A 25806-nucleotide genomic window follows, 5' to 3' on the forward strand; every position below is an offset into this window, starting at 1 on the left:
GGATGCAAATGCGAGTTGCTTTTATTCAAATTAGAGTTAACTGCAGACGTCTGAAAAACAGACATGTCCATGACAAAAAACAAAACTACAAAATGAAAGAAGACAAGTTACAAAGTACATCCACAATGCAACACCGAGACTGAACAAGCACAGGGGTATAAATACACAGAGGGGAAACAAGAAACACCTGTGACTAATGAGGGGTGGAGCTACAGGCAGGTGGAACAGATAACAAGGGGCAAGACCAGGGAGGAGACACAGAACAACAACAACAACAAGCACATGGTACAAGAAAACAAAAGACACATGGCTACCATGGGGGGGCGAAAGACACACTGAGAGGGACAAAGGGAGAATCCATGACAGCAGAACCGACTCCCAGGTACAAGATCAGCGAACATAAGACTGTAAAATGAATTTTTTTCTAAGCTGTGGCCTCAAAGAGTTAAACAAAAATAACTACACCGTGGCCGGTTTGTGGCCTTTAAACAGATGCAGATTCTGATGTCGAGGAGAATTCTTGAAATATTATTTGATTTATTACAAAAGTGCTTTCAAGAATAATACGGGCTCATCCTCAGCTTTTCAGTGGCAGTTTTTGGGCAGTCGGTAAATAGAATTTATGAAGATATGAAGTTTACAGACTTCAGACTTTATTAAACCTGTGTAATATTTGGGCTTCAGCTCATTAAAGCTGCTGTATTTACGGCTGTGCAGTCGTGGCTGTATTTATAGCTGTATTTATTGAGGGAGATTACAGAATCGGACAGTCTTCATTACAGGCGCACACACACCACGCGTCCAAAAAACACACACACACATTAACACTGAGCCAGTAGAGGGCAGCAGCGCGCCGTAGAGCGCAGCTCAGCCGAGAACAGGAGCGTCTAAACAGAAACCTGTAAAGCTCTGGTTCTCTAACGCATCTGAAAAAAGGAGAGAGCGAAAGAAGGCAAAGCATGAAGAGAGGAAAAAGTAGTAAGTAAAAATATAGAGAAAAGTGCAAAAGACTTTAATTCGTACATAAAACAGGCATAAAACCTAGAAAAAAAACACAGAAAACACATATTTAACAGAAAATTACATGATATATTTTTTCATGTTCATGTTTTCAGGAGGCTTATTTTCAGTTTCTCAAAGAAATCCGCAGCCACACCTCCAAAATCGCCATTTCTCTGCGGCTATTAATCAGTTTTTTAACTCCAGTTTTTACGGAAACTCCTGTTTTTTCACGTATTTTACTTCGACCGTCTCCTTTCTTTTGGAAATGGATATTTTGTTTTGTTTTTATATCTAATCTCCTCAGAAATGTCCCCTGAAAAATAGATTACCTGTCCTTAATGGGTTCCCCCTCTACACCCTTAAAAAAAATGGTTCTTCAAAGGTTCTTCAGTAAAGACAGTGGTTCTGTGGAACCATAAACCAATTGCATGCTTGGAAATGGTTCTTTGCATGGTGTAATGATTCTTCTGATCAGTGCAGAATGTTCCGTATATGGTTCTATTCAGCACCAAAAAGGGTTCTCCTGTTGTTACAAGCTTGGCATCATAACAAAACCCTTTTTGTTGATATATAGAACCCTTTTCAAAAAGGTTCTATACAGAGCCATCTGCAGTTCTTTATCAATCTGAAGAATGATTTCACCAGGCAAAGAACTGTTTAAACCTGCACATTGTTCCTTGAGTGTTCATGGTTCTAAATAGAACCATGATCTTTATTAAAGAACCCTTGAAGACCCATCTTTTTTAAGAGTGTACATTATTCTTGTGACATTAGATGGTTCTTTGCATGGTGAAATGGTTCCTCAGATTGTTGGAGAATGTGCTGAATATAGTTCTGTATAGCGCCAAAAAGGGTTCTCCTGTTGTTACAAGCTTGACATAATAACAAAACCCATTTTGGTGCTATATAGAACCCTTTTCAAAAGGTTCTGTATAGAACCATGTACAACACATTCTCCGTCAATCTAAAGAACGATTTCACCATACAGAGAACCAATTAAGCATGCAAATAGTTCTTTGAGTGTTCATAGTTCGAAATGGAACCACTGTCTTTACTAAAGAACCCTTGAAAAGAGTGTTCATTATTTTTTCAACCTCCCTTACAGTCCCCTACAGTTAAACAGGCTGTTTTTGTTACTATGAATTTAAAACTCGTGCATGTAAATGAGCTCTGTTTTGATTGGCTCGCCTTGTTCAAAAAGCAGTTCATATTGAAACATCAGCGTGAGGGGGCGGGGTTTAACTGCTGCTGGCTGAAAAGGCAAATATATGTACCATGTGTTTCTGTGACATCACAAAAGAAACAAATTCAAAACAGGAGTCTATAATTACAGTAAATTACCGTACTAGTTTCATTACTTTCACAGTAATTTGCTGAACCAAATTAACAGTAAATACAGTAAAATAACTGTATACAGTATCTCCACAGCACCTGCACCACATGATTGCCGTGATGTAGCTGTGTTCTGTGGTACATAACAGTAATAAGTTGTCAAAATACGGTAATCGCCTGTATTTTTACATAATAACTGTAGAAGCATTGCAGTAGTCAGTAATCTATTAACCATTTATATGTTGGATATGTTGGATATTTACTGGACCAATAAATATGTCTTTTTTTATTTAGGTAAAGTGAACTCAAAAAAAAGTAACACATTTATTCGTAGTGTTTTGCACTACATATGCACTGAATATACATTTTACAGATAGTTTAACTTTGCTCCAAAAATGTGGTAAAATAAACAATACAAATTTTTAAAATTCTCAGTTGCTGTCATATCCCATAATGCTATGCTACACATAAAACCTCATTGTAATTTGCTGTGTCGTTATAGGAAAAATGAGTTGATTTCACAACAAAATCAATAAAATGATGAACACAGAATTTTATAGTGGAAAAATTAGTGTTAAAGGTTGTGAAATCCTGGTAATAATTGACCTCTTAAATGGTCAGGGCCCACCAGAAGGCCCAAAGTTTTATTACACACTTCTATAACTTAAGAATAGCTAAGCTAGTCTGAAGTCCCTGTAATTACTGAATAATAAGCCTTAGTATGTAATAAGCCCGAGATTTTAAGGGGTTTCAGTACATTTTGAAACTTTAAGTGTTTTCATGCTACATCAGACTCTTTTATTTCAAATAGGTGAGATCAATTCAGGAACAGTCAGTTTTCTATGATATGGGCTCTTTAATGGATGTTTTGATTCCTGTAAATAATTAAAGGGTCTCTAAAGAACTGAATTCTCCTTTTTTCAATAATTGATAATTAATATTATCAACACTTAAACATATAAAATAAAAAGGAAACTAAATGGAAACTAAGCTGCACACACACCATCACATTTACATACATCTGCCTGTATATTCAGCCTGCAGGAATTTAGCCCCTCCCACTCAGAACAAGTTATATGGAATGTTTCAGCCTGGACTGCTTTCTGAGTGAGGCACAGCCAATCAGAACGGAGCTCATTTTAATATGGCAGTCTTAAAGACGCAGTAACCAAAAAAGCCTGTTTAATTCTAGGATTTCAGGATCAGTGGTGCTTTTACAGGTGCGCAGATTATCGATTATACACAGTATACATTTCCACTGAGCATCAGTCCATCTCAGGTGAGATCAAGCCCAGAGAAGTCGGCGGTGTTTCTGGACGTTGTTGATATGACTTCATCTGTGCATAGTACAGTCTTAACGTTTGTGGGTGCAGTAACGAAACAGTGTTTGTTGACACGTATTCCCGAGCCCGTGAGGCGATATCCATCACAGAAACATGCCAGGTTTTAATCGCTGGCTCAGGAATGTTTTTAAACTGCTGTCCCGTTTTCGGCATCGGTGGCAAGCCTCAACCCATCCTCGCCTCTAAAGGACTCAGTCTTTCCTCAAGCATGATTACATCACCTGTTTAAGATGTTTGTGAACATTTAGCAACATTTCAAGTGTTAAATTCCCAATTTGTTTGGAAAGTGTTGCAGGCATCAACTTTAAAAATGACGATATGTTTACAAAAAACAATGAAGTTGACAAGATAAAACATGAATTATCTTGTGTTTGTACTGCTTTAATTTAATCACAGCTCAAAGTGTGTTGAAAGATCACTGCTTTCTGTTTTTGAAATTGAGGTTTGTAATAAATAATAATCTCTAATGGTTATATAACATTTGCACTTATAGACAGACTAGATGTGTAACATAGTACCTAGAAAATGAAGTACAAAAGAAAGTAAAATGATAGTAATGGTTACACAGTTGTAATATTACAGTTATATATCTATAATATTGATTGTTACTGTAATCAGTAACAGTTATACATCTTTAATTGTAGCAACAGTGTCAGTAATGGTTATGTAACTTTTAGCAATAACAATCATTTCATATTCAGGAAGCACCCGAGTGTCTGTCAGATGCCTAAGGCCATATTTCATATAGAGCTCGTAAAAGTTTTTACAGCTCCATTTTTGTTACAGTGAGCCAAACACTTCCTGCGCCGACTGTCGACTGTTTACAAGCAGGTTTAAGCGTCCAGAGTAAACATATATGCAGAATCGTGGGTGAGTTCTGAGCCCCAAAGCACCTTAATATTGTTTTAAAACCTAAAAAATACCAAATTATGCGATAATTCCCTGTATTTAGAACCAATAGTGTATCTGCCTCTCGCTTGACATTTGACATTCTCTTGCTGTTAAAACATGTTGTATTTGTTGTAAATTATCCAAAAAAATACAAATGCAAAAAAGACAGTATTTAGTATGATGTCACTGCTTCCCACCTTCCCACGTCTCTGCATCAGCCGCACACTGGCTGATATAAAGTGCGGAGCTGCTAAGGTGCAGATCCACCCTGAGCGCGTCTCAAACAGCCGTAGACACAGAAGTCGTCTCTCCAAGTTCAGAGCTGTGACAGAGCAGCGAGTAACAGCTTTTAAAAGACCAGCAGGGAAATCACTGTGAGGAAAACAGCCCGTTTTAAATGTAATCAGTAATCAGGTATATAACTTTAGGAGTAGTACCTGTATATACCCATATTATTATTATTATTATTATTATTATTATTTTTACTCTACTGTGTTATCTCTCTCTCTCTCTCTCTCTCTCTATATATATATATATATATATATATATATAAATAATAGTATATAACATATATAACAGATTTTAAATGTTATAAATGATAATAAAACTTCATATTTAATTTATAATATGTATATCACTTTTATTTAGTATTTAGTATTGCCTATATGCAAAAAGTATATAATAAATAAAACTTTTAGTTTAAAGTACATGTAAATATATAATCAGTAATGTAACTTTGACATTAATAGTAATAGTAAGTAATCAGTGATGTGTGTATAACTTTAGTAAATATATGTATATATTATCAGTTATAGATCTAATGGATACATAGCTTTGATATTAGTAAATATTAGTAAATGATAATAAAGGTTCACATTTGATCTATAATGCGTATATTGCTTTAGTATTAGTAAATGCATGTATGCAAAAAAATGTATATCATATAAGATCACTAATGGACCTGTAATGTCAACATCATTAAAAATATAAAAATAAATAATCAGTAATGTGTAAATGACCGTGGTATTAGGGTATTAGTGTGTGTGTGTGTGTGTGTATATATATACACACACACATAATATCAGTCGTGGATCTGCAATTTTAGCATTAGTAAAAAATATACGTAATTCTATCATTTTAACATGCATAAATAACGTAAATGCATATGTTTAAGGAGAAACAGCCTCAGCCACAGTTAAGTAGTGTTCGGATTAGCCGCAGCGCTGGTGTTGATCGCGGTGTTGGCAGTGGAGTCGGTGCGAGTGTAGCAGCAGTGCTAACGGTTTTATGTTGCTGATGTTAACATGTGGAATGTCCTGAACGAGGCTGGTTTGTTTGTGGATGGATTTAAGCTGCAGAACGCACCGAAACCTGATGAAAGAATGTCACTACGACATAAAACCTAATACTTGGCTAGCACCCGGCTAATGTTGGCTAAGTGCTAGCTGGCTCTGCTGCTTCAGCAAATCGTTGTACTTTTCCACTTCACTGGCCTGACTTTACCCCGCTTACAGCACTCCCCCTTTCTTCTCGACACGATGCCTCCCTAATTCTCTCTCTCTCTTTATCTCTTTCTCTATCTCTCTCTCTCAGGGCTGAGTCAGGAAGGAGTGTATAGGACCGTCGGCAGCAACATCCAAGTACAGAAACTGCTGAATGCCTTTTTTGGTGAGAGAATGACCTACAGAACAGCTGCTCCATGTGTGGCGTTGTTTGTGCAGGCGTTTGTTTCTGCCTCTTTCCTGATTTTGCAGTAAAAACAGAGAGAACAGGTCTAACCTGCAGCACAGAGAACAACAAAATAGGCCTGACTCTCTGAAGTGAAAGAGTGAAACCACTTCCTGTGGTTAAGATTAGGATTATGATAGAAAACTTGGCATATAGATACTTACACATCGCTGTTGTCGGAATAAAACATCTCCAGAATGGTGGCTTTACAGGAGAAGGAAAAAACACACTTTACTTCTAAACCCACTGCTTTACAGTTCTTCATTTGATGCAGTTCTAGGACCCACAGTTTTGCAGTTCTAGATTCTGCAGAACCCACAGTTTTACAGTTGTGTTTATCAGTTTAGAATCTGTAGTTCTGCGGTTGTAAAACACCCAGTCTTGCTTCTCTAGAATTGATAGTTGTAGAAACCACAGTTTTTCCGTTCTGGAATCCATGATTCAGCAGTTGTAGAACCCACCACTTATATACGTCACACACACGAATATATACGCTGATATCAAAACCACCTTTTTGTTTCTACGCTCAGTGTCCACTTTATCAGCTCCACTGACCATATAGTTTCACTCTGTAGTTCTACAGTTACAGACTGTAGTCCATCTGTTTCTCTGCACACTTTGTCACACTGATCTTCAGTGGTCAGGACCCCCACAGGAACCTCACAGAGCAGGTACTATTTGGGTGGTGGGTCATTCTCAGCATTGCAGTGGCACTGACGTGGTGGTGGTGTGTTGTGCTGGTGCAAGTGGATCAGACACAGCTTTGCAAGAGTTTATATGTGCATATATATATATATATATATATATATATATATATATATATATATATATATATGTATATACATAAACACAGGTTACATAGCAAGAATTTATATATATATAGCTCCAGTGCTAAAACTAAAGAATACCGAAATTCTGTTTTTTTTTCCTGAATTGTCACTTTTATCCTGTCTGTGTCTGTCTGTCTGCCTGTCTGCCTGTCTGTCTGTCTGTCTGTCTGTAGACCCCAAGTGTCCAGGTGATGTGGATTTGAACAGCAGTGAATGGGACATTAAAACCATCACCAGTGCAATGAAGTTCTACCTGCGGTGAGTTACACAGCCGCCTTTTTCACATGTAGCTCTTTACTGATGTGCATGTATGTGTATATTCATGTGTTCTAATGTGTGTGTGTGTGTGTGTGTGGGTGTGTGTGTGTGTGTGTGTGTGTGTGTGTGTGTGTGTGTTTTCCCACAGGAGCCTGAGTGAACCACTCATGACCTACACTTTGCACCGGGAGCTCATCAGTGCAGCAAGTAAGATCACGTCAGCAGTAATGCTCCAAAATCACACTGTTACATTAATGTACATTAAAGAACTCACACAGCAAATTACGGTTCTCACCTGTTCCGGAGGTGAGAGGAGCGCTATGATGACGTACAAATGCGCAAGGATGTGCTAATTGATTTGAGAACCCACAACTTTTAGGGCCCATTTTACAGCTGTTGAAGTTCTGCAGTCCTAGATCCCAGTTTCACAACTATCTAGTTCCAGAGCCCATGGTTTTGCAGTTATTCTGGAGTTCTACAACCCACTGTTTTGCAGCTCTAGAATGCATAGTTCTAGAACCCAAAGTTTTGCAGTTTTAGAAACCACAGTTCAGCAGTTCTAAACTCCACTGTTTTACAGTTCTAGATTCAATAGTTCTGCAACACTGCAACCCATAGTTTAGCAATGTTTCTAGTTTCCGAATTCTAGAATCCATAGTTCTGAACTTCTGGAACCCATTTTATATTTGATAGCTTGGCAATTTTAGAACCAATAGATTAGCGGTTTTGGAATCCACAGTTCTAGAACCCGCAGTTTTGGAATTCTGCAGTCTGTAGATCTGTAGTTCTGGAACCCACAGTTTTGCAATTCTGCACTCTGCAGTTTTAAAACCCATAGATTAGCATTTTTTAGAATCCACAGTTCTAGAACTTGCAATTTTAGATTTCTGCAGTTTGTAGTTCTGCAGTTCTGGAACCCACAGTTTTGCAATTCAAAACTCAGTTCTAGAATGCACAGTGTTGCAGTTCTGGATTTCATAGTACTGTGATTCTAGAACCTACAACTTCTGAATCCTAGAATCTGTAGTTTTGCTCTCGCACAGCCCACAGTCTAGTGATTTTAGAACCTGTTTTAAAGAATACATAGTTCTGCACTCGAACACATGAATTACAGGAAGATTTTCAGCAGATTTCTAGATTTCTTAACTTCAAACACTGTAATGTGATCTAGTACTTTATTGTGATTGGCTGGCATCGACGCGTGTTCTTGTGTTTTTGGTCATCCAGTTTTGTTTGTTTTTGCTGCCTGCTGTACTGTTACCAGCCTACGGTTGGAGTGTGTGTGTGTGTGTGTGTGTGTGTGTGTGAGTGAGTGTGTGTGAGTGTGTGAGTGTGTGTGTGTGTGAGTGTGTGAGTGTGTGTGTGTGTGTGTGTGTGTGTGTGTGTGTGAGTGTGTGTGTGATGGGGTTATTTAAGGCCAGCTGCCTGTACTCCATCTGTTTAAAACGAAAAAAAGGAAAGAGCGAGAGAGGAAATCCCTCTCTGGGTTTTTTTTCTTTATCTTTCAGTAGTGTACATGAAACCCCCCGGACCCCCACCCGCCCAGCATTGAAACATAATAAAGGCTTTTATTAGATCTTTCCACTTGATTACACATTCCACTGTACACACTCCCGTGTGGGTTAACAGTTCAGCGTGTGTATGTGTGTTTGTGTGCGTGTTTGTGCGTGTTTTTGTGTGTGCGTGTGTGTGCGTGTGTGTGCGTGTGCGTGCGTGTGCGTACGTGTGGCGGTTAATATGTGTGTGTGTGTGTGTGTGTGTGTGTGTGTTGTTCAAATTATGCGTAGCTTATTGTTTGTCCTCACTGTGTATCAGTGTTAATGAGTGTGTTCTGGCGCGACTGTTTGTGTTTATGGGTGATGATTTGAAAAATACACTGTAGATTTGTGTTTATATAATTCACAGAACAATTGATTTAATGTTGATATGTTTTCTATTTGTGGATAAAACAAATTTTGGGTAAATGTGTGTTTGATCATTTTACTGTTGTCTTGTTTTATTGTTATGGTGTGGATTATGGGGTTATGGTTTGAGTTATGGTGTGGGTTATGGTTTGAGTTATGGTGTGGTTCATGGTTTGAGTTATGGTGTGGGTTATGGTGTGGATTATGGTTTGAGTTATGGTGTGGATTATGATTTGAGTTATGATGTGGGTTATGGTGTGGGTTATGATGATTATGGTGTGGGTTACAGTTTATGTTGCAGTGTGGGTTATAATGTGGATTATAGTTAGATTATGGTGCGAATTATGGTTTGACTTTTGATATGGATGATGGTTTGTATTATGGTGCGGATTATAGTGTGGACTATGGTGCAAATTATGGTGTGGATTACGATGTGGAGTATGGTGCGGGTTATGGTGTGGACTATGATGTGGGGTATGGTGCGGATTATGGTGTGGACTATGATGTGGGGTATGGTGCGTGTTGTGGTGTGGATTATACTGTGGATTATGATGCGTGGTATGGTGTAGATTATGAAGTGGAGTATAGTGTGCGTTATGGTGTGGATAATGATGTGGGGTATAGTGTGGATTATTTTGTGGACTATGATGTGGAGTAGGGTGTGGATTATGATGTAGATTATGATGTGGAATAGGGTGTGTGTTATGATGTGGATCATTATGTGGAGTAGGCTGTGTGTTATAGTGTGGATTATTGTGTGGATCATGGTGCAGATTATAATGTGTGGTGTGTGGATTATGGTGTAGATTATGATGTTGAATATGGTGTGGATTATGGTGCGTATTATAGTGTGGATTATGATGTGAGGTATGGTGTGTGTTATGGTGTGGATTATGATGTGAGGTATGGTGTGTTTTATGGTCTGGATTAGGGTGTAGATTATGGTTTGTCTTCAGATTATGGTTTGTCTTTTGATGTGGCTGATGATTTGCATTATATTGCAGATTATGACGTAGAGTATGGTGTGTGTTATGGTGCGGATTATAGTGTGAATTATGATGTGGATTACACTATAGGTCATAGTTTGTGTTATGGTGGGGATTATGTTGTGCATTATGTTGTGGATTTGAGTGTGTTGTGCTGGTTACAGTGTGAATTGCAGTATGGATTATACTATGGATCATGGCTTGTATCACGGTATGGTTTATGGTTTGTATTATAGTGGGGATTATGTTGTGCGTTATGATGTGGTGTGTGGTTCATGGTGTGAATTGCAGTGGAGATTATGTTGTGTTTTATGATGTGTTTCATGATGTGTTTCATTGTGTGGTCTATGGTTTGGATTATGTTCTGAAAAATGTTCAAAATAAGGTTCTGTTTTTATAATCTGTTCTAAAAAGTGACGAGTGCATCTTTATTCCGCTGTGCTTATTATATTCATCACCCCTGAGCATTTGTTTCACACCTGAAGGGAAACAAACAGACGGGTGTGGAAGGCGACACCTTAACAACCCGCCTTAATGAGCCTTGTGGCCTCCAGCGCTGGAAAACGACTGTTCACCTGACTCTCTGTGTTGCTTTAATGCAGGATAACTTTATGCAGTTCTACTTGTTGTGTAATTCTAGAACCCACCTTTCTGCTATTTTAGAATCCACAGTTTTGCAATTCATAAACCAAGTTCTGTCCCAATTGAATCCAGAGTTCCATAGTTCTTTCATTTTTCTAGAATTCACAGTTCTGTAGTTGTAGAATCTGCAGTTTCGCAGTTTCACGATTCTGTGGTTCTACAACCTACAATCCAGCAAGTTTAGAATCCAGAGCTGTAAAATTCTAGAACCCACAGTTCCAAAAGCTCTACAGTCCAAAGTTCTACAGTTTCTAGAATTAAGTTTTGCAGTTCTAGCGTTCGCAGCTCTACATTCCCCCCACAGTTCTGCATTTCCGGCTTTCTGGTTCTCGTATTCAGTTTTGCAGTTAATAGAATTTACAAACTCTTGTCCCAGAACCTACAGTTCTGTAGTGTGATTCTGGAATCCATATAGCCACAGTTTTAGAACTGATAGTTCTAAGTAATTCTAGAATTCCTCTAGAATACAGTTTTGTAGTTCCACGGTTCTACCGTACTAGAACCTACACATTTTCAGTTCCACAATCCACAGTCCTGCTGTTTGAGAACCCACAAATCTGCAAGTGTAGAAGTCAAATTTGTGCAATTCTAGAACCCACATTTCTTAAAGTTCTACAGTCCCTGATTCCTAGAACCACAAATCATTCATAGTTCTATATTTCCAGACAAACATTTCTGCATTTCTAGAAGCCAAAGTTAGTAGTTCTAGAATTGACGGTTTTGCTGTATGTGGAATCAACAGACTGCAGTTTTAGAACCCAATTCTTTTGCAATTTTAGTTTAGTTCCACCATTCTAGACACTCAGTTCTATGAGTTCCAAAGCTTTAGAGTTCTTAGAGTTTACAGCTTCGAAAATGTAGATGACTGCAGTTTTGCGGTGGTTCTGCGGTTCGAGAACGTACATGGGTTCATTTAAGGTTCTGTAGCAGAATTAAAACAGATTCTTGTTTTTTTTTGTCTGCAGTTTTGTTTTATAATAAATGGCAGATTGTAAAATTCACACATTTCCTCGCCGGATATTTAGGTTCTTTAGGACGATGGCAGATGCTGTAGTTGGTGCACTTTAACGATCGTTCTCTGTGTGTGATCCTCAGAGTCCGAGAACCTGGATTACCGTTTGGGGGCGGTTCACTCGCTGGTCTACAAGCTGCCAGAGCAGAACCGAGAGATGCTGGAGCTTATGATCAAACACCTGGTCAGGTAAAACCACCTGAACACCTTTGATTTTCCCTCTCGCTCACTTTCACTCTCGTTCTATTGTTCTCCTCTTTAACGGCTACATGAGGAAGCAGCTGTTTATGCTGTTTAATCTACACTTCACCTTCACTGTGATTTCAAGACTGAGAAAAGTCATTATTTTGAGATGAGAAGTCAAACTTTCCATAGAATATGTAAAAATAAAGACTTATTCTCTCAAAATAATGACATATAGAAATAACAGTACTTTCTCAAGGAGAAATAACTGATTATTTTGACGCAGTCAAATTCCAGAGAAAAATAATTATTATTTCTACATAGGAAATCATTATTTTGACTTAACAAGTCAAAATATTGAACAGAAATATTATTTTGACATAAAAAAGTTAACATTTCAGCAGAATATGTGAAAATAACAGACAAAAAATTACTAACAAAAACTCAAAATAGTTATGTCTGTTAAAACCTATACTTTAGCAATGAGTAGAAGCCAAATTTGTGCAGTTCTAGAACCCACAATTGTCCAGTTCTACAGCCCCCAGTTTCTAGAACCATAATCATACGTAGTATTATATTGCCAGACAAACAGTTCTGCATTTATAGAACCCTGTTTGTAGTTCTAGATTTGACAGTTTTGCTGTAAATAGATTAACAGACTGCAGCTTTAGAACCCAAAGTTTTGCAATTTTAGGATCCATAGACACACACTTCTATGAGTTCTATAGCTCTAGAGTTCTTGAATTTACAGTTTTGAAGATGTATAAGCTGCAGTTTTGCAGTGCAGTGGTTCTGCAGTTTGAGAACGTACAGACTTTCAGTTCTAGAATGTGCTGTTCTAGAACCTACAATTGATCGTAAGCACAATTTGTGTGTTCATAATTCCACAGTTTCTAGAATCTATAGACCGCAGGAGTTCTAGAACCTACAGTTCTGTTATTATGAAATGTGTCATTCTGCAGTTCTGGATCCTACAGAACCAACAGAGCCTAATTACGAAGTTGAAAATAAGCCATTATTGAGAAAACAGGTCCATTTTTTGAGATGAGGAGCCAAACAAGCAGTAAAGGACGTGAGCAGTAGGGGAAGTTTATACAGCGCTGCTCGTGTGATAATTATAAAATGACTTCATTTGCATGCAGGTTTGTACATGAAAGACTAAAACCGGTCCCCACCTACACAAAACCATTGACACACCACCAGCAATTAGCGCCTCTCTTAGTAAATCTGCCCCCAAACACTCTGAATGGACGCCCCGCCGTATGGCAGGTCAGACGAGGTTAATATGTCTCTCACGAACACCGACCTGCAGGCACACCCACCTGCGCTGTGTGTTTTCTTGCCAGATCTGATGGCAGTAATAATAACATATCTGAGACTTTATTTAGCCGCCTGGACACGCTGGGTCTCCACCCTCCTCCCTGATTTCACCTCATTAGACGCTTCTGCTGTCTCGCTGGCACCGTGTCAACTGTTAACATCATTAGCTGCTAATCGCTGTGCTGTTAGCTTCGCAGGTCTATGCGTGCAGCTGTGGGTTCAAACCTCAGAGTAAACACATCTTGAGTATGAAATTATGAAAGGACTGTTAGATGCACTTCCTCTCACAGTCCTGTAGGGTTATTGTCAACAACAGCAGCTTATCCAGTTTAGGTTCTCTTCACTGAGGTACGTTCATGTGGTACTCATATTACTCACTTCATACAGGGCTGCCGGAACTGTGGGGGGCGGGTGAGTGGGTGAGGGGGAGACCCACCCCTTTTCTGAGCAGTGGGGCGACGACCCACCAACACTTTTGTTTCTTTATTTTGTAAATTTAGCATTTTCATACATTAGAAATGCAGCTCAAAGTGCTTTAAAATACCAAGTAAAAAAGTACAAACAACAACGAGAAGAGAAAAAAAGATGATCAAAACATAAAATAAATCATAAAAAGTAAAAATAAAAAGTCCAATAAAAATACAACAGTTAACACGAAAGTCAAAGTAATATTCAAGTAAAAACAAGGGAAACAATGAAAACTACACTCCTAAAAAGATGGTTCTTCAAGGGTTCTTTAATAAAGAAAGGTTCTGTGTAGAACCATAAACACTCAAAGAACCCTTTGCATGATTAAAGCGTTCTTAGCATCATGAAATGGTTCTTCAGACTGACGGAGAATGTGCTGTAGATGCTTTTATATAGAACTTTGTTTAAATGGTTCTATATAGCACCCAAAAGGGTTTTTCTGTTGTTGCGATGTCCAGCTTGTAACAATGGAAGAACCTTTCTAAATAGAACTGTGAACACTCACAGAACCCTTTGTTTGATTAAGGCGTTCTTAGCATCCTAAAAGGTTCTTCAGATTGATGGAGAGTGTGCTATAGAGGGTTCTATATCGAACCTTTTTAAACGGTTCTATATAGCATCCAAAAAGCTTGTAACAATAGAAGAACTCTTTTGGGTGTTGTATAAAACCCTTTTTAAAAAGGTTCTGTATAGAACCATTTTCTTTACTAAAGAACCCTTGAAGGACCATTTTTTTTTTTTTTAACCCGATTTTTCTCCCCAATTTAGTCGTCTCCAATTCCACCCGCTAGTTAGGACTCCCCCAATCACACGATGCTATCAACGCTAGGAGGGTGAAGGCTAACACAGGCTTCCCCCGAGACCTGTGAAGCGGCACCGCATCTTTTCGAGCTGCTGCTCACGCAACGTCACTGGACAGCCGAACGCACTCGGAGGAAAGCGCCAACCGCCAGATCTGTTACGTCAGCTAACAGACGCCTGCGCTGACTAGCATCGCGCTGAGTGATGGGGGGAGAAGGAGGGGCCATCCTACCCACCCAGAGAGAGCGAGGCCAATTGTGCTCTCTCGGACTCCCGGCTACGGATGACTGTAGCATCACCAGGGATCGAACTCGCGATCTCCTGATGATAGGGCCAACGCTTAGACGGTTACACCACTCGGGAGCCCCGAAGGACCATCTTTTTAAAGAATGTAGTTAAATGCTAAAGTAAAGAAATGTGGTTGTAGCTTTATTTGAACTGATGAATGTTTATCTGTAACGTGTTCCAGATCCAGAATTCAGAGATTCCAGACTGTATAAATTCACTGTGGTATATTTTGAAGTTTCGTACGTGGAATATGGAGAAAACATTACAAGATGATCTCAACTTAATCTTCTCAGCTGAAGGGGCTGTAAAAGAGTGTTAGCTTTCGACTGGTAGAAGATTCGAAACTATTTCCAGACATTTTGACTTGTTTTAATTGGATAAAGTAAAATTACAGTTTTGCTATTTTCCAAAAAAAACAGCACTCAGTCAGAGTGATAGAATCGTTTTGCTTGAGAAGAGAACTTAAGATTGATTAAAACAGATCAAAAAGTCAAGAAATAGATTCAATTATTTTCTAACGATTTTTTTAGATCGTTCAGATCATGCCTTCAACATGGTGGTGGTAGTACGAGGGAAGACTGATTGAGGGAGCGGGGAGAACTTGGGCTGATGTTCTGGGCAGCTTCTGCCTGTAGCTAGAAGGCCAGACACCCCTCATAGCTGTAGCAGGACTGAGGAACAGGGAGGGGATGGGGCGGCGGTGGGGATGGAGAACCCTTCGTCATGGGAACAGAAGGTGAGGATGTGAATTTATAGGCCGTTAGATTGGCAGATAGAGGGGTTTCAGGCATGTTCCTCCCCCCAAACTTCAGTTATAACATAACTACATTTAGTGAGTTCAGACCAGGCCTTCAACATGGTGGTGGTAGTATGAGGGAAGACTGATTGAAGGAGGAGGAAAACTCTGAGAACTTGGGCTGGAGTTCTGGGCAGCTTCTGGCTGTAGCTAGAAGTCCGGACACCCTCATAGCTGCAGCAGGACTGAGGAACAGGGATTGGGTGATGGTGGGAATGTGAACACAATTCCTGGGAACAGAAGGTGAGGATGTGAATTTTTAGGGGGTTAGATTGGAAGAAGGAGGGGTTTCAGGCATGTTCCTCCCCCCAAACTTCAGCTATAACATCGTTACATTATAAGAAATGTCAAAGTGATTAATGTTAGATGTAGCGCCTGAATTCAGGAGTTCATTTTGTATCCAGTCCAAATATTTTCAGGATGTTTTCAGGATCGCTGTATTACAGTTTGCCCCAGTGCAGATGTGCTGTTAAAGCCCTTTTTGGTGCAAACTCGTCCCTCAGAAAGCTGTAAAACACACAGAAGACATTAGTGTAATTCATGATTCTGGGAGTGTTATTATGATTCTTCAGAAGTAGAAGGTGAAATAACAGTTTCTCCGAGTCGAGCATGTTTTGTCTCGTAATTCCTGATGAATGCCGTTTTATGCGAAGAGGTCAGGATCGTTTGGACGTGATGTATTGTCCTGTTGATTTGTCGTCAGTGAAAGTGTATTAGGCTCTGATATTAACCCTCAGGCATTGTTTCGATTTGTTCATATCCTCTTAAACCCTCCTTTAAAGGCTCCTCATGTAACATGATCCTCATATGTTTCATATTAAAATACTCCGTTTTCTTCATCACTACTTTCCAAACCCGCTGCAGCAGCTTCAGCAGCTGTAAACTCTCTGCAGGCCATTTCACATGAGTCTCCGATGTGGACTGAATGAAGAATGAAGGGTTTCCGGCGTGATGGTCAGTCCTTAGTGACTTCCTGAGTGTCCATCGGTCAGTTTCACACAGAATGTAGACGGACACACGACTCCACCAGTTCCACACGGTGAGAGGCAGATGATGTGTATCTCAGCCCCTCTTCATAGGCTCATAACTCCGGATGTGAGTCTCGTATGATCTCGAGATGGGCGACTCTACAGATTCAGGAACTGTTAGAACTGGATTTCTGTGCCGGATCATCGCAAAGATACAGAACCAGATATAGAAACATTGAATTTGACACACAGAGAGGTTTGTAGACCCCCGAGGGTTAATATCCATTTCCAGTGATCTGACCGTAAGTGGACAGTGAGCCGTGCAGCCGTTTACACTCTAGAACGCGTCTCCAGTCAAAACATATGATTGGATTTGACTGGGTGGCCAAAATATCATCTGATGATTCACATCACAGATTCAGTGTACTAGTACACACTCTTAAAAAAGATGGTTCTTCAATGGTTCTTTAGTAAAGAAAAGGGTTCTATATAGAATCATGAACACTCAAAGAACCCTTTGCTTGATTAAAGGCTTCCTTGTATCGTGATAGTGTTCTTCAGATTGATGGTTCTATGTAGAACCTTTTTGAAAATGGTTCTGTATATCACCCAAAAGGATTCTTCTATTGTTACGATGTCAAGCTTGGATCCTTATACAGAACCATCTATAGCACATTTATGCACGTTTTCCATTAATCTGAGGAACACTTTCAGGATGCAGAGAACCTTTTTATGATGCAAAAGGTTCTTTGAGTGTTCATGGTTCTAAATAGAACCATTTTCTTTACTGAAAAACCATCTTTTTAAAGAGTGTAGTATAAACATGGGTTACAAAAAGAACCATGAGTACTGAAAGAACCATTTGCATGGTGAAATTGTTCTTCAGATTGATGGAGAATGGAAAAAGGGTTCTGCTATAGTTATGTCAAGCTTGTATACGATAGAAGAACCCTTTTTCGGTGCTATATAGAACCGTTTTTTCAAAAAGGTTCTATTTAGAAATATTTACAACACATTCTCCGTCAATCTGAAGAACCGTTTCACCATGCAAGGAACACAAAGGGTTCTATGAGTGTTAATGTTTCTATGTAGAACCTTTTTTAAGTGTGTAGCTACAACAAAATGCGGCGTTTTAAAAAGGGAACAATCTCTCTTTAGATAAAACAGACGTGATTAATTGTTCTAATCATTTGTAAATAATTGTTGTGATGTCGTTTGTTCTCTCGTTGTCCAGCGTTTGCAGCCACAGCTGTGCCAACCTGATGACGGCGTCTAACATGGGGGTCATCTTCGGCCCCACGCTGATGAGGGCGGAGGAGGAGACGGTGGCGGCCATGCTGGACATAAAGTTCCAGAACATCGTCGTTGAGATCCTAATCGAGGACTACAAGAAGGTCAGGAACATAATGAGTCCGAATGGACTGAGGGCAGATTACGTTTCCAAATAACTCAGTATCTGTGCTCAGGAGAACGTGAGCACAGTGGAACATGTCTGGCAGTAGAACACTCAAGACCAGAGCTCTAGACTCGAGCCGATCTAGAATCTGTTCCTGTCAGTAAAGTCATAGGAAATCAGAATCAGAGGAACCTGAGTCTAGATGGGCTGTCAGATCATCCCACTGTAGTTTTATGTAAACTACTAAAAAGATGCTTTTAAGGGTTCTTTAGTAAAAGCAATGGTTCTATTTAGAACTTTGAGTTTTTTATAGAGCCACTTTCATGCTTAAATTGTTCTTTGCATGGTGAAATGGTTCTTCAGAGTGATGGAGAATGTGCTGTATATGGTTCTGCAATGCATTGTTACAAACTTGACACCATAACAATAGAAGAACCCTTTTTGGTACTATATAGAACCATTTTCAAAAAGGTTCTATATGGAACCATCTAAAACTTATTCTCCTTCAGGCTGAAGAACTCTCTCTTCCAAGGTTCTTTAGTAAAGGAAATGGTTCTGTTTAGAGGTATAAGTTCTTTATAGAGCCACTTTGATGCTTGAACGGTTCTTAGCATGGTGAAATGGTTCTTCGGACTGATGATTTTTAGCCATTAAAATTTTAAGATATAATTCAAAATTGATGACCAAATTTACTGACGACCAAAATTTTAATTTTGTGACAACTCCAGCCTTAAGATTCTTCCAGTTTTTTTTAGTAAACAGAACAATTTGAATGATTTTAAATCAGTATTTTAAAAGTTGTTTTATTTTCTCTGATTGGCATCTTTTTTGTAACTTTTTTGTAAAGAGAAATAATTTTATTCTTTTTTTAAAAAATTAACATCTAATATTATTGTCACGTTTGAGTAAACAGAAACTTTTTTTTTTCATCTTTTTTTCATCTAATTTCATTTTTTTCATCTTTATTACTTTTACCTTTTTATTTATTTATTTATTTATTTTTTTACGTCTTTATCCAGAGCCAGCAGTGGGCATTTCACACAAATTTGACATTCAAATTTTAAGGTATTATTTAAAAATTGACGACCAAATTTACTGACCACCAAATTTTTAATTTTGTGACAACTCCAGCCTTAAGATTCTTCCTGTTTTTTTTTTTTTTGGAAAGTGTTTATAAACTCAGACCCAGAAAATCCTTTACATAATACCCCTTTAACCCCCTTATCATAAACTTTCTCGGTTTTCTATCATTTTTTTTTCATGACGTCCGGTTTGAATTAATTCTCTCTTTCTGATGATGTCAGATCTTCAGCGGCCCTCCAGAGGAAAGCTTAGCGCCGCCACTTCCGCCCCCCAGGGCGGCGCCGAGGAGACGACAGCCAATCACGATCTCCAAACGACCGCCCAGGGTTTACACCGGGCTCCAGCCTCCGGCCTTCGAGAGTAAATAACATTTTATCTCTCAGCCTTCATCCCCTCCATCATCCTCATCTTCATCATTGACATTTTTTCACTCTTTCGTAAATTTTTCATAAATTTTTATTCATCAGTTCCATTTATAGTTAGTTTTCATTTCATACAGTTACTATTTTTATGATTTTCACATGAAATTTATTCTTTTGTAGCTCTTCTAACATTTATTATTCATGATTTTTTTGTTTTACGTAATTAACATATTATTTTTGCTTTTTTTAGTAAACAGAACAATTTGAATGATTTTTTTAAGATCAAATTTTTAAACTTTGTTTCATTTTTTTCTGATTGACATCTCTTTTTGTAACTTTTATGTAAAGAGAAATCGTTTTGTTCTTTTTTTAAAAAATGATAACATGCAACAAACATCCGTATTATTTTCTACTCTTAATTAAACAGGTCTATTTTTTTTCCTAATTATTTTTGTTTAATTAACATCTTTATTACTGTCTCTTTTAAGTAAACTTTATTATTTTTACTCTTTATTTTTTTATTCTTTTTTATTTTCATTCTCAAGTAAGTGGATCACATTTTGTTGATGTTTTTAAAGATTTTTTTTGTATTATTTTATCTGATGAGCTAACTGAACTGTGAACAGTGTGTTTTCTAATGACCTCAGGAACGGATTTATGATTTCTCTGAAAAGGTTAGAAATACGCATCGTAAACGAGGCCACTTGTCTGCAGTGTTGTCCTGCTTGCTCTTTACGAGTCAGAAATACGGCCTACATGTCTCGCTTCAGCAAAAGCCTGTTATTATTATTTTTTTTTAAAGAGCAGCAGCTGATATTACAGCCTGAATTATAGTCTCCGCTCTGAGAACGAGAACAGCTGAACCCCTCAGCCCGCACAAACACACTGAGAGCCTGTAGCTTGGACGTTCGGTCCACTGTAACACTTCTTTCCTTGATTTTGTTCTCAAAAACTCCTGCATAGCTATGGGAGGTCTGGGGAGCCTCGGCCACCCCACCTGCAAGCCAGGCCACCTCCAGATTTCTGGTCGTTTGAAAGAGATGTGCGACGAAGGTCAGGTCTAAAATAGCTTCTTAACCGTGTAAATGAAACTGCACTCATTTTTTAAAGTAAGGGTGCCACAAATTTAAAAATAATGTAATGATTTTAATATTAAGTGGCTTGTTTATCATCCATGGGTGACTAAAATCATCTTTAGTCCATCATAAATCATAACTCCTCCGCCTGATCAGAGCTGTGTGGCTGCTTCAGAGACGGTGGCATAGCTTTCGGCATTTTTCAGGCTCTTTTTTAAGCTTTTATTTTCTGGCAGACTTTGTTGAACAAGCCTTTTGTGGTCGTAACACAGCGCCGTCACTTTGTCCTCTGCTTTAGCTTTGCACTCAGTACCATGCGCAGTGCACATGCTCGCAGTGTTCTCATCAGATTTTATGGGGTATTGTTGCCCTCTACTGGACTGGCAGATTTTTATAAAACGCTTTATCTTTTAAAAATATCCTGATACTTGTTTATGAGGCCTATAGGAGGATATTTGTGCATTGACAATCTGAGTGATGATCAGTTTCTGCCGATATCCTCATCTTTTCTTCGTGTGTTTAACTGAGCCACGCTAATAACTCCATGGCCTGTAAAAGCCTTTTCCGCTTACATCCCATATGATATAAAACTGTGTCCGCAAGTTCTGCTTTTATTCCGATATGTGACCAGCAGCCCTCAAACACCGATCAAAGAGGTGGTGTTTTCCCTGGAGCAATGAATCAGTGTAGCCTTTCACAAGTGCGCAACACAGTGGTGGCGCTACCTTTTTTTGTGTCTATTTTTTTGCTTGTTGCACAGCATGCTTGCCGTTTCTAGCTAAAAACAGAACAAAATTCAGTTTTCTTGCTATATTGTGCCATTAAGGTGGAAGTCGCAGCAGCAGCATTGCACTTGGAGAACGTTCTGGACCCTGTTCGACTGATGAGGGAAATAACTGAGTGATCACCCTGCTAGAAAAGTCAGATGTTGTGTTTTGGATGTTGGTATGCCGGTCAACCAGCATGACCATGCTGGGTGACGAGCTAAACCAGCTTAGACTAGTATAAACCATTTTTTTCAAAGTAGCAAGTGTCGCAGAACAATTGTAATAATAATAATAATAATAATAATAATAATAATGATAAGTTCAATTTATATAGAGCCTTTCACAAACCCAAGGACGCTTTACAAGGTATCCAAAAACAAAAATCTAGAAGAAGGTTTTTAGCAGAGATTTGAAGGAAGACAAAGAAGAGCCATTGCGAAGAGTTGAAGGTAGAGAATTCCAGAGTTTAGTAATTTTAGCATGCTAACTGGCTAATTAAGCCTACCATTGGAATGCTAATTAGGCCTGCAGTTAGAATGCTTACTGTTTAATTAGACATGCCGTTAGAATGCTAACTAACTAATTAGGCATGCAGTTGCAGTGCTAACTGGCTAATTAGGTCTGCAGGTAGAATGTTTTCTGGCTAATTAGGCCTGCAGTTGTAACCACGTTAACCATGAGGAGCCTGGCCACTTCTTATTTCCCTCGTTATATCAAGAACAGGACTGTTTTTCTAATCCAGAACTGTCCTTTAATTTTAGAAAGTAGAAGGATGTATTTCACTAAAAAAGCGAAGAGAACTCACCTGTGCGTTTCCTTTTTTCTAAAGCAAACGGATTTGGGCAGCAGGACGCTAACATTACTGCTACTGAGTGCTGATTGGTTGGCGAGCGGAGCAGCTCATTGACTCTTTGCGCTCACTGACGTCATGAACGTACACAAGGCGCGGTTAAACTCCTATAATTTGATTATAACTATGATTTTGCCCAAATGCTCCATCTTAACCCATTCATTTTGGACTCGCTCGGTAGCGCCCTCTAGTGTTTGAATAACCCAGAAGACATTACAGAGTGGGAATTCTCCCCTATACAAGTTCTCTGATGCTTCCAGTGCTTGTTAGCTTCGTTAGCTCTGTAGCTCCAGAGCTAAAACTGAAGAAGTAAAATGAAGACACTGAACATGTCTTGGCTGATCAGCAGGGTGACAGCTGGGTAAATTTCGAGTTTCCTGTGGCGTCTGTGTGCAGAGTGGCGTTGCTGGTCGAGTGTGGACTAAGCGCTTGCGCCTGTGCTCGGCGTATCGCTCTGTGCCTGCTTCCGGCTGATAAACCTGCTTCAGTCATTAACATTTCAATTCATTATTCTCTCTTTCTTGTAAAAACACAGATGTACCTATTAATCAATTAATGTGTCTCCCCGCTCGTCACTGCCGAGCCCTTTGGCAGACGGTGGCGTGTCTGAGTGTGTGTTGTTGTTGAAATTGATGTTCCATTTGCCGCACTGCCGGAATAAAGTTTCTTCTTCTCTCAAAGGGCCCATATTCTACATTTTTTTATTTAATATCTAATGCTGAGGTCATATATATTTTTTTTATTTTTACATGGTTTATACCAACTTCTTAGTTAAACAGGCTTTTGAGATTTAAGATCTATGTAAATGAGCTCTGTTGTAATTGGGCCTCAGTACTGCATGAAACACTCCTTATAACTTCTCTGTAAATGGGCGGGGCTTAAATATTGCTGGCTGGATGGGCATGGCTAAACTGCTGCAGGAGGACTGGGCAGGGCTTTACTGTAAACTGCTGTAGGCCGAATATGCAGATATATGCAAATGAGTTGGAGTCATGACATCACAAACAATTAATTCAGAGCTGTTTTCGCAGCATAGTTGCCATAAATGGACTGTAAACAACGTTTACATCAGTGCTGGACCATGACTTTCTACTAGCACCCTTAAGGAATTTCTTATAGTATGTTAGCACTAAGCTTATGCCGTTCTAGATTAATCATGGACATTTAATGCTTGTAAAAAACTTTCTACATGTTTTATCTGAAGCTTGTAACAGACATTAACATACATTTGAGCTTGTATGTATCAGATTTACAGTAACTCTTTCAGTAAAGGTAGATTCCTTACAACTAACCGGAACACTGCTTAGACTACGGCTCAAATTCACAGTAAGTGATGTATCTAGAACGTCCAGAAGACGTAGAATGAGGTTTTTCTTATCACCACATTGTAAATCAGAGCGTGATTGGTTGATTCCTCTGTCATGTCCTAATTATATTGGTAGGTCATCTAACCTGTAAGGCCTTCAGTCTAGCTCCTGAAACTCTAACCAATGGGAGAGCTCGCCTGGCTGTACCTAGGCGCCACAGAGAAAACAATCCTGATTGGACAGTTTTCTGTTGAGTGGCTGAATATTTTAGGCCTTTAAGTTTACCTTTTTAAACTTTTAACTTAATGATGAGATCAGAGTTCAAATATAACGAGCACGATAAATCTATTAAAATTAAATGTTTTTGTTCCCAGAAACTGTTAGGCTTTCTCTGAGAGTTCCCCTCTGGTTTACATACCACATCGAGACCTTTTATGTCTTAAAAAAGCAAGGAAAATGTTTTCCATCTATTTCACATCCTCTATCATTAATTAGGTGATTATTTGTTGTTCAGTTTGATTATTAAGTGTTTTTCTCTTTGCCGTTAGCGAGAAATCTGTAAAAGCTCTTTAGGTCGAAGGTCGGGTCGCGCGACTGTGTTTATATAGTGTGTCTTTGTGCTTGTATGTTTTTGTTTATGGAACTTTTGAAACCACTCATTAATTTTTTGTATGCGTCATTAATCTTTATTGATTTTTGAGGTTGCGCTCTGCGCGTGTTTTCGTGTGTGTTTTGGATCTAACTGTAAGCAGGACATGCAAGTATGCAAAGCGGGAATGGAGGGATGAGCAAGAAAGCTTGGGTTAGATACAAGCTGCAGAAACTGGAGTGGGACTTGTTTTCATAGCAAGAGTTATATGAAAACCAGTCCACCCAAATCTACACACACACAGAATTGCTTTTGTGTAAAAGAACTTTTTCTGAAATCTTTATTTCAATCAATCCATCAACTTTTGTTTAAACTTGGCTGTACGTTTACAGTGTAGCTGAGCCAGTATGGAAATCAGAGGGCTCCCGAGTGGTGCAGCTATCTAAGCGTTGGTCCTAGTTCACCCCCCTGTTGATGATACAGCCATTCGTGGCTGGGAGTCCAAGAGAGCACAGTTGCCCTCACTCTGTCTGGGTGGGTAGGATTGACCTGTCGTCTCCCCCCATCACTCTGCGCAGTGCTAGCCAGCGCAGGCGTCTGTTAGCTGATGTAACAGACCTGGTGGTTAGTGTTCTCCTCCACATTCAGCTATTCAATGACATTGGGTTTTAGCGACGATGTGGTGGCGCTTCACAGGGCTCAGAGGAAGCCTGTGCTAACATTCACCCTCCTAGCGCTGGTGGTATCGTGTGATTGGGGGAGTCCTAAGTAGTGAGTAGAATTGGATACTAAAATGGGGAGAAAATTGGAAAAAAAAAAGAAAACAGAAAGAAATCAGGGATTAAAAAATGTGATTGTAAAAAACATAAAAAATGCTAAGAAAATTAACAATAATCATAATAGTACATTTAATAGTAAAAAATCGATCAAATCAGAATAAACTTTTAGAATTGCAAAAATAAAATAACATTAAATAACAGATCCAATAAGGATACAAATAATAGTGAAAAAAATGAAATGGTAGCTCTTTATAAGACTAGCCCTCATAAAGCATGGATGAACAGTTGATGAACGCGTTAAAATCATTAACATTTATAGTTATAAAACATTAATAAAAAGTCCACAAAAGTGAACGGTTATATTTGATAAATACAAACATGGGATGAAGCTGACGGGTTTAATGCTGACTGATGAAGAAGACAAAGTGAAATCAGTAAACATCAAAATCTGAGGTTTAACACTGTAAATGAATGTGTTTCAGCATTGGGCAAACAACAGGTCACTGCCCCTATTTATGTGTCGTAACTGCTTGTTATTGATTTTAAGGTCTTAATGACTTAATCAATAATCATTAATGAACTAATTTTAAACCCTTCATGAACACTTTATAAAGGTAGTCTTAATTTAAAGTGGTGCCAGTTAAATAATAGAAAATGTAGAAGCAATAACTAAAATCTAAAAGTTGATAATAAAATAAATAAAAGAATAATAAATATAAAACCATATAAAAATATGCTTAAATTACGTTGTCTAAAATCAGTTAAAACAGATTCAGGCTGAGTGGAGGTGGTTGCAGGGTCAGAATTTGGCAACAACAGCATGAATCCATGGACCCAACCTGCCT

General features: G+C 38.8%; 1 protein-coding gene across 2 annotated transcripts in view; it reads left to right on the forward strand.

The window, feature by feature from the left end:
- Nucleotides 1–25806, forward strand: part of ophn1 (oligophrenin 1) — a 117284-nt gene that overhangs the window by 46709 nt on the left and 44769 nt on the right. For both annotated transcript variants that reach the window (XM_036580154.1, XM_036580155.1), the window contains exons 14-19: nt 6162–6236; nt 7300–7384; nt 7533–7591; nt 12012–12117; nt 17987–18146; nt 19453–19591. In XM_036580154.1, coding sequence (XP_036436047.1) covers nt 6162–6236; nt 7300–7384; nt 7533–7591; nt 12012–12117; nt 17987–18146; nt 19453–19591 — 624 coding nt within the window. The remainder of the gene's footprint in view (nt 1–6161; nt 6237–7299; nt 7385–7532; nt 7592–12011; nt 12118–17986; nt 18147–19452; nt 19592–25806) is intronic.

The sequence above is a fragment of the Colossoma macropomum genome, unplaced genomic scaffold, assembly GCF_904425465.1.
Source record: "Colossoma macropomum unplaced genomic scaffold, Colossoma_macropomum, whole genome shotgun sequence".
NCBI lineage: Eukaryota > Metazoa > Chordata > Actinopteri > Characiformes > Serrasalmidae > Colossoma > Colossoma macropomum.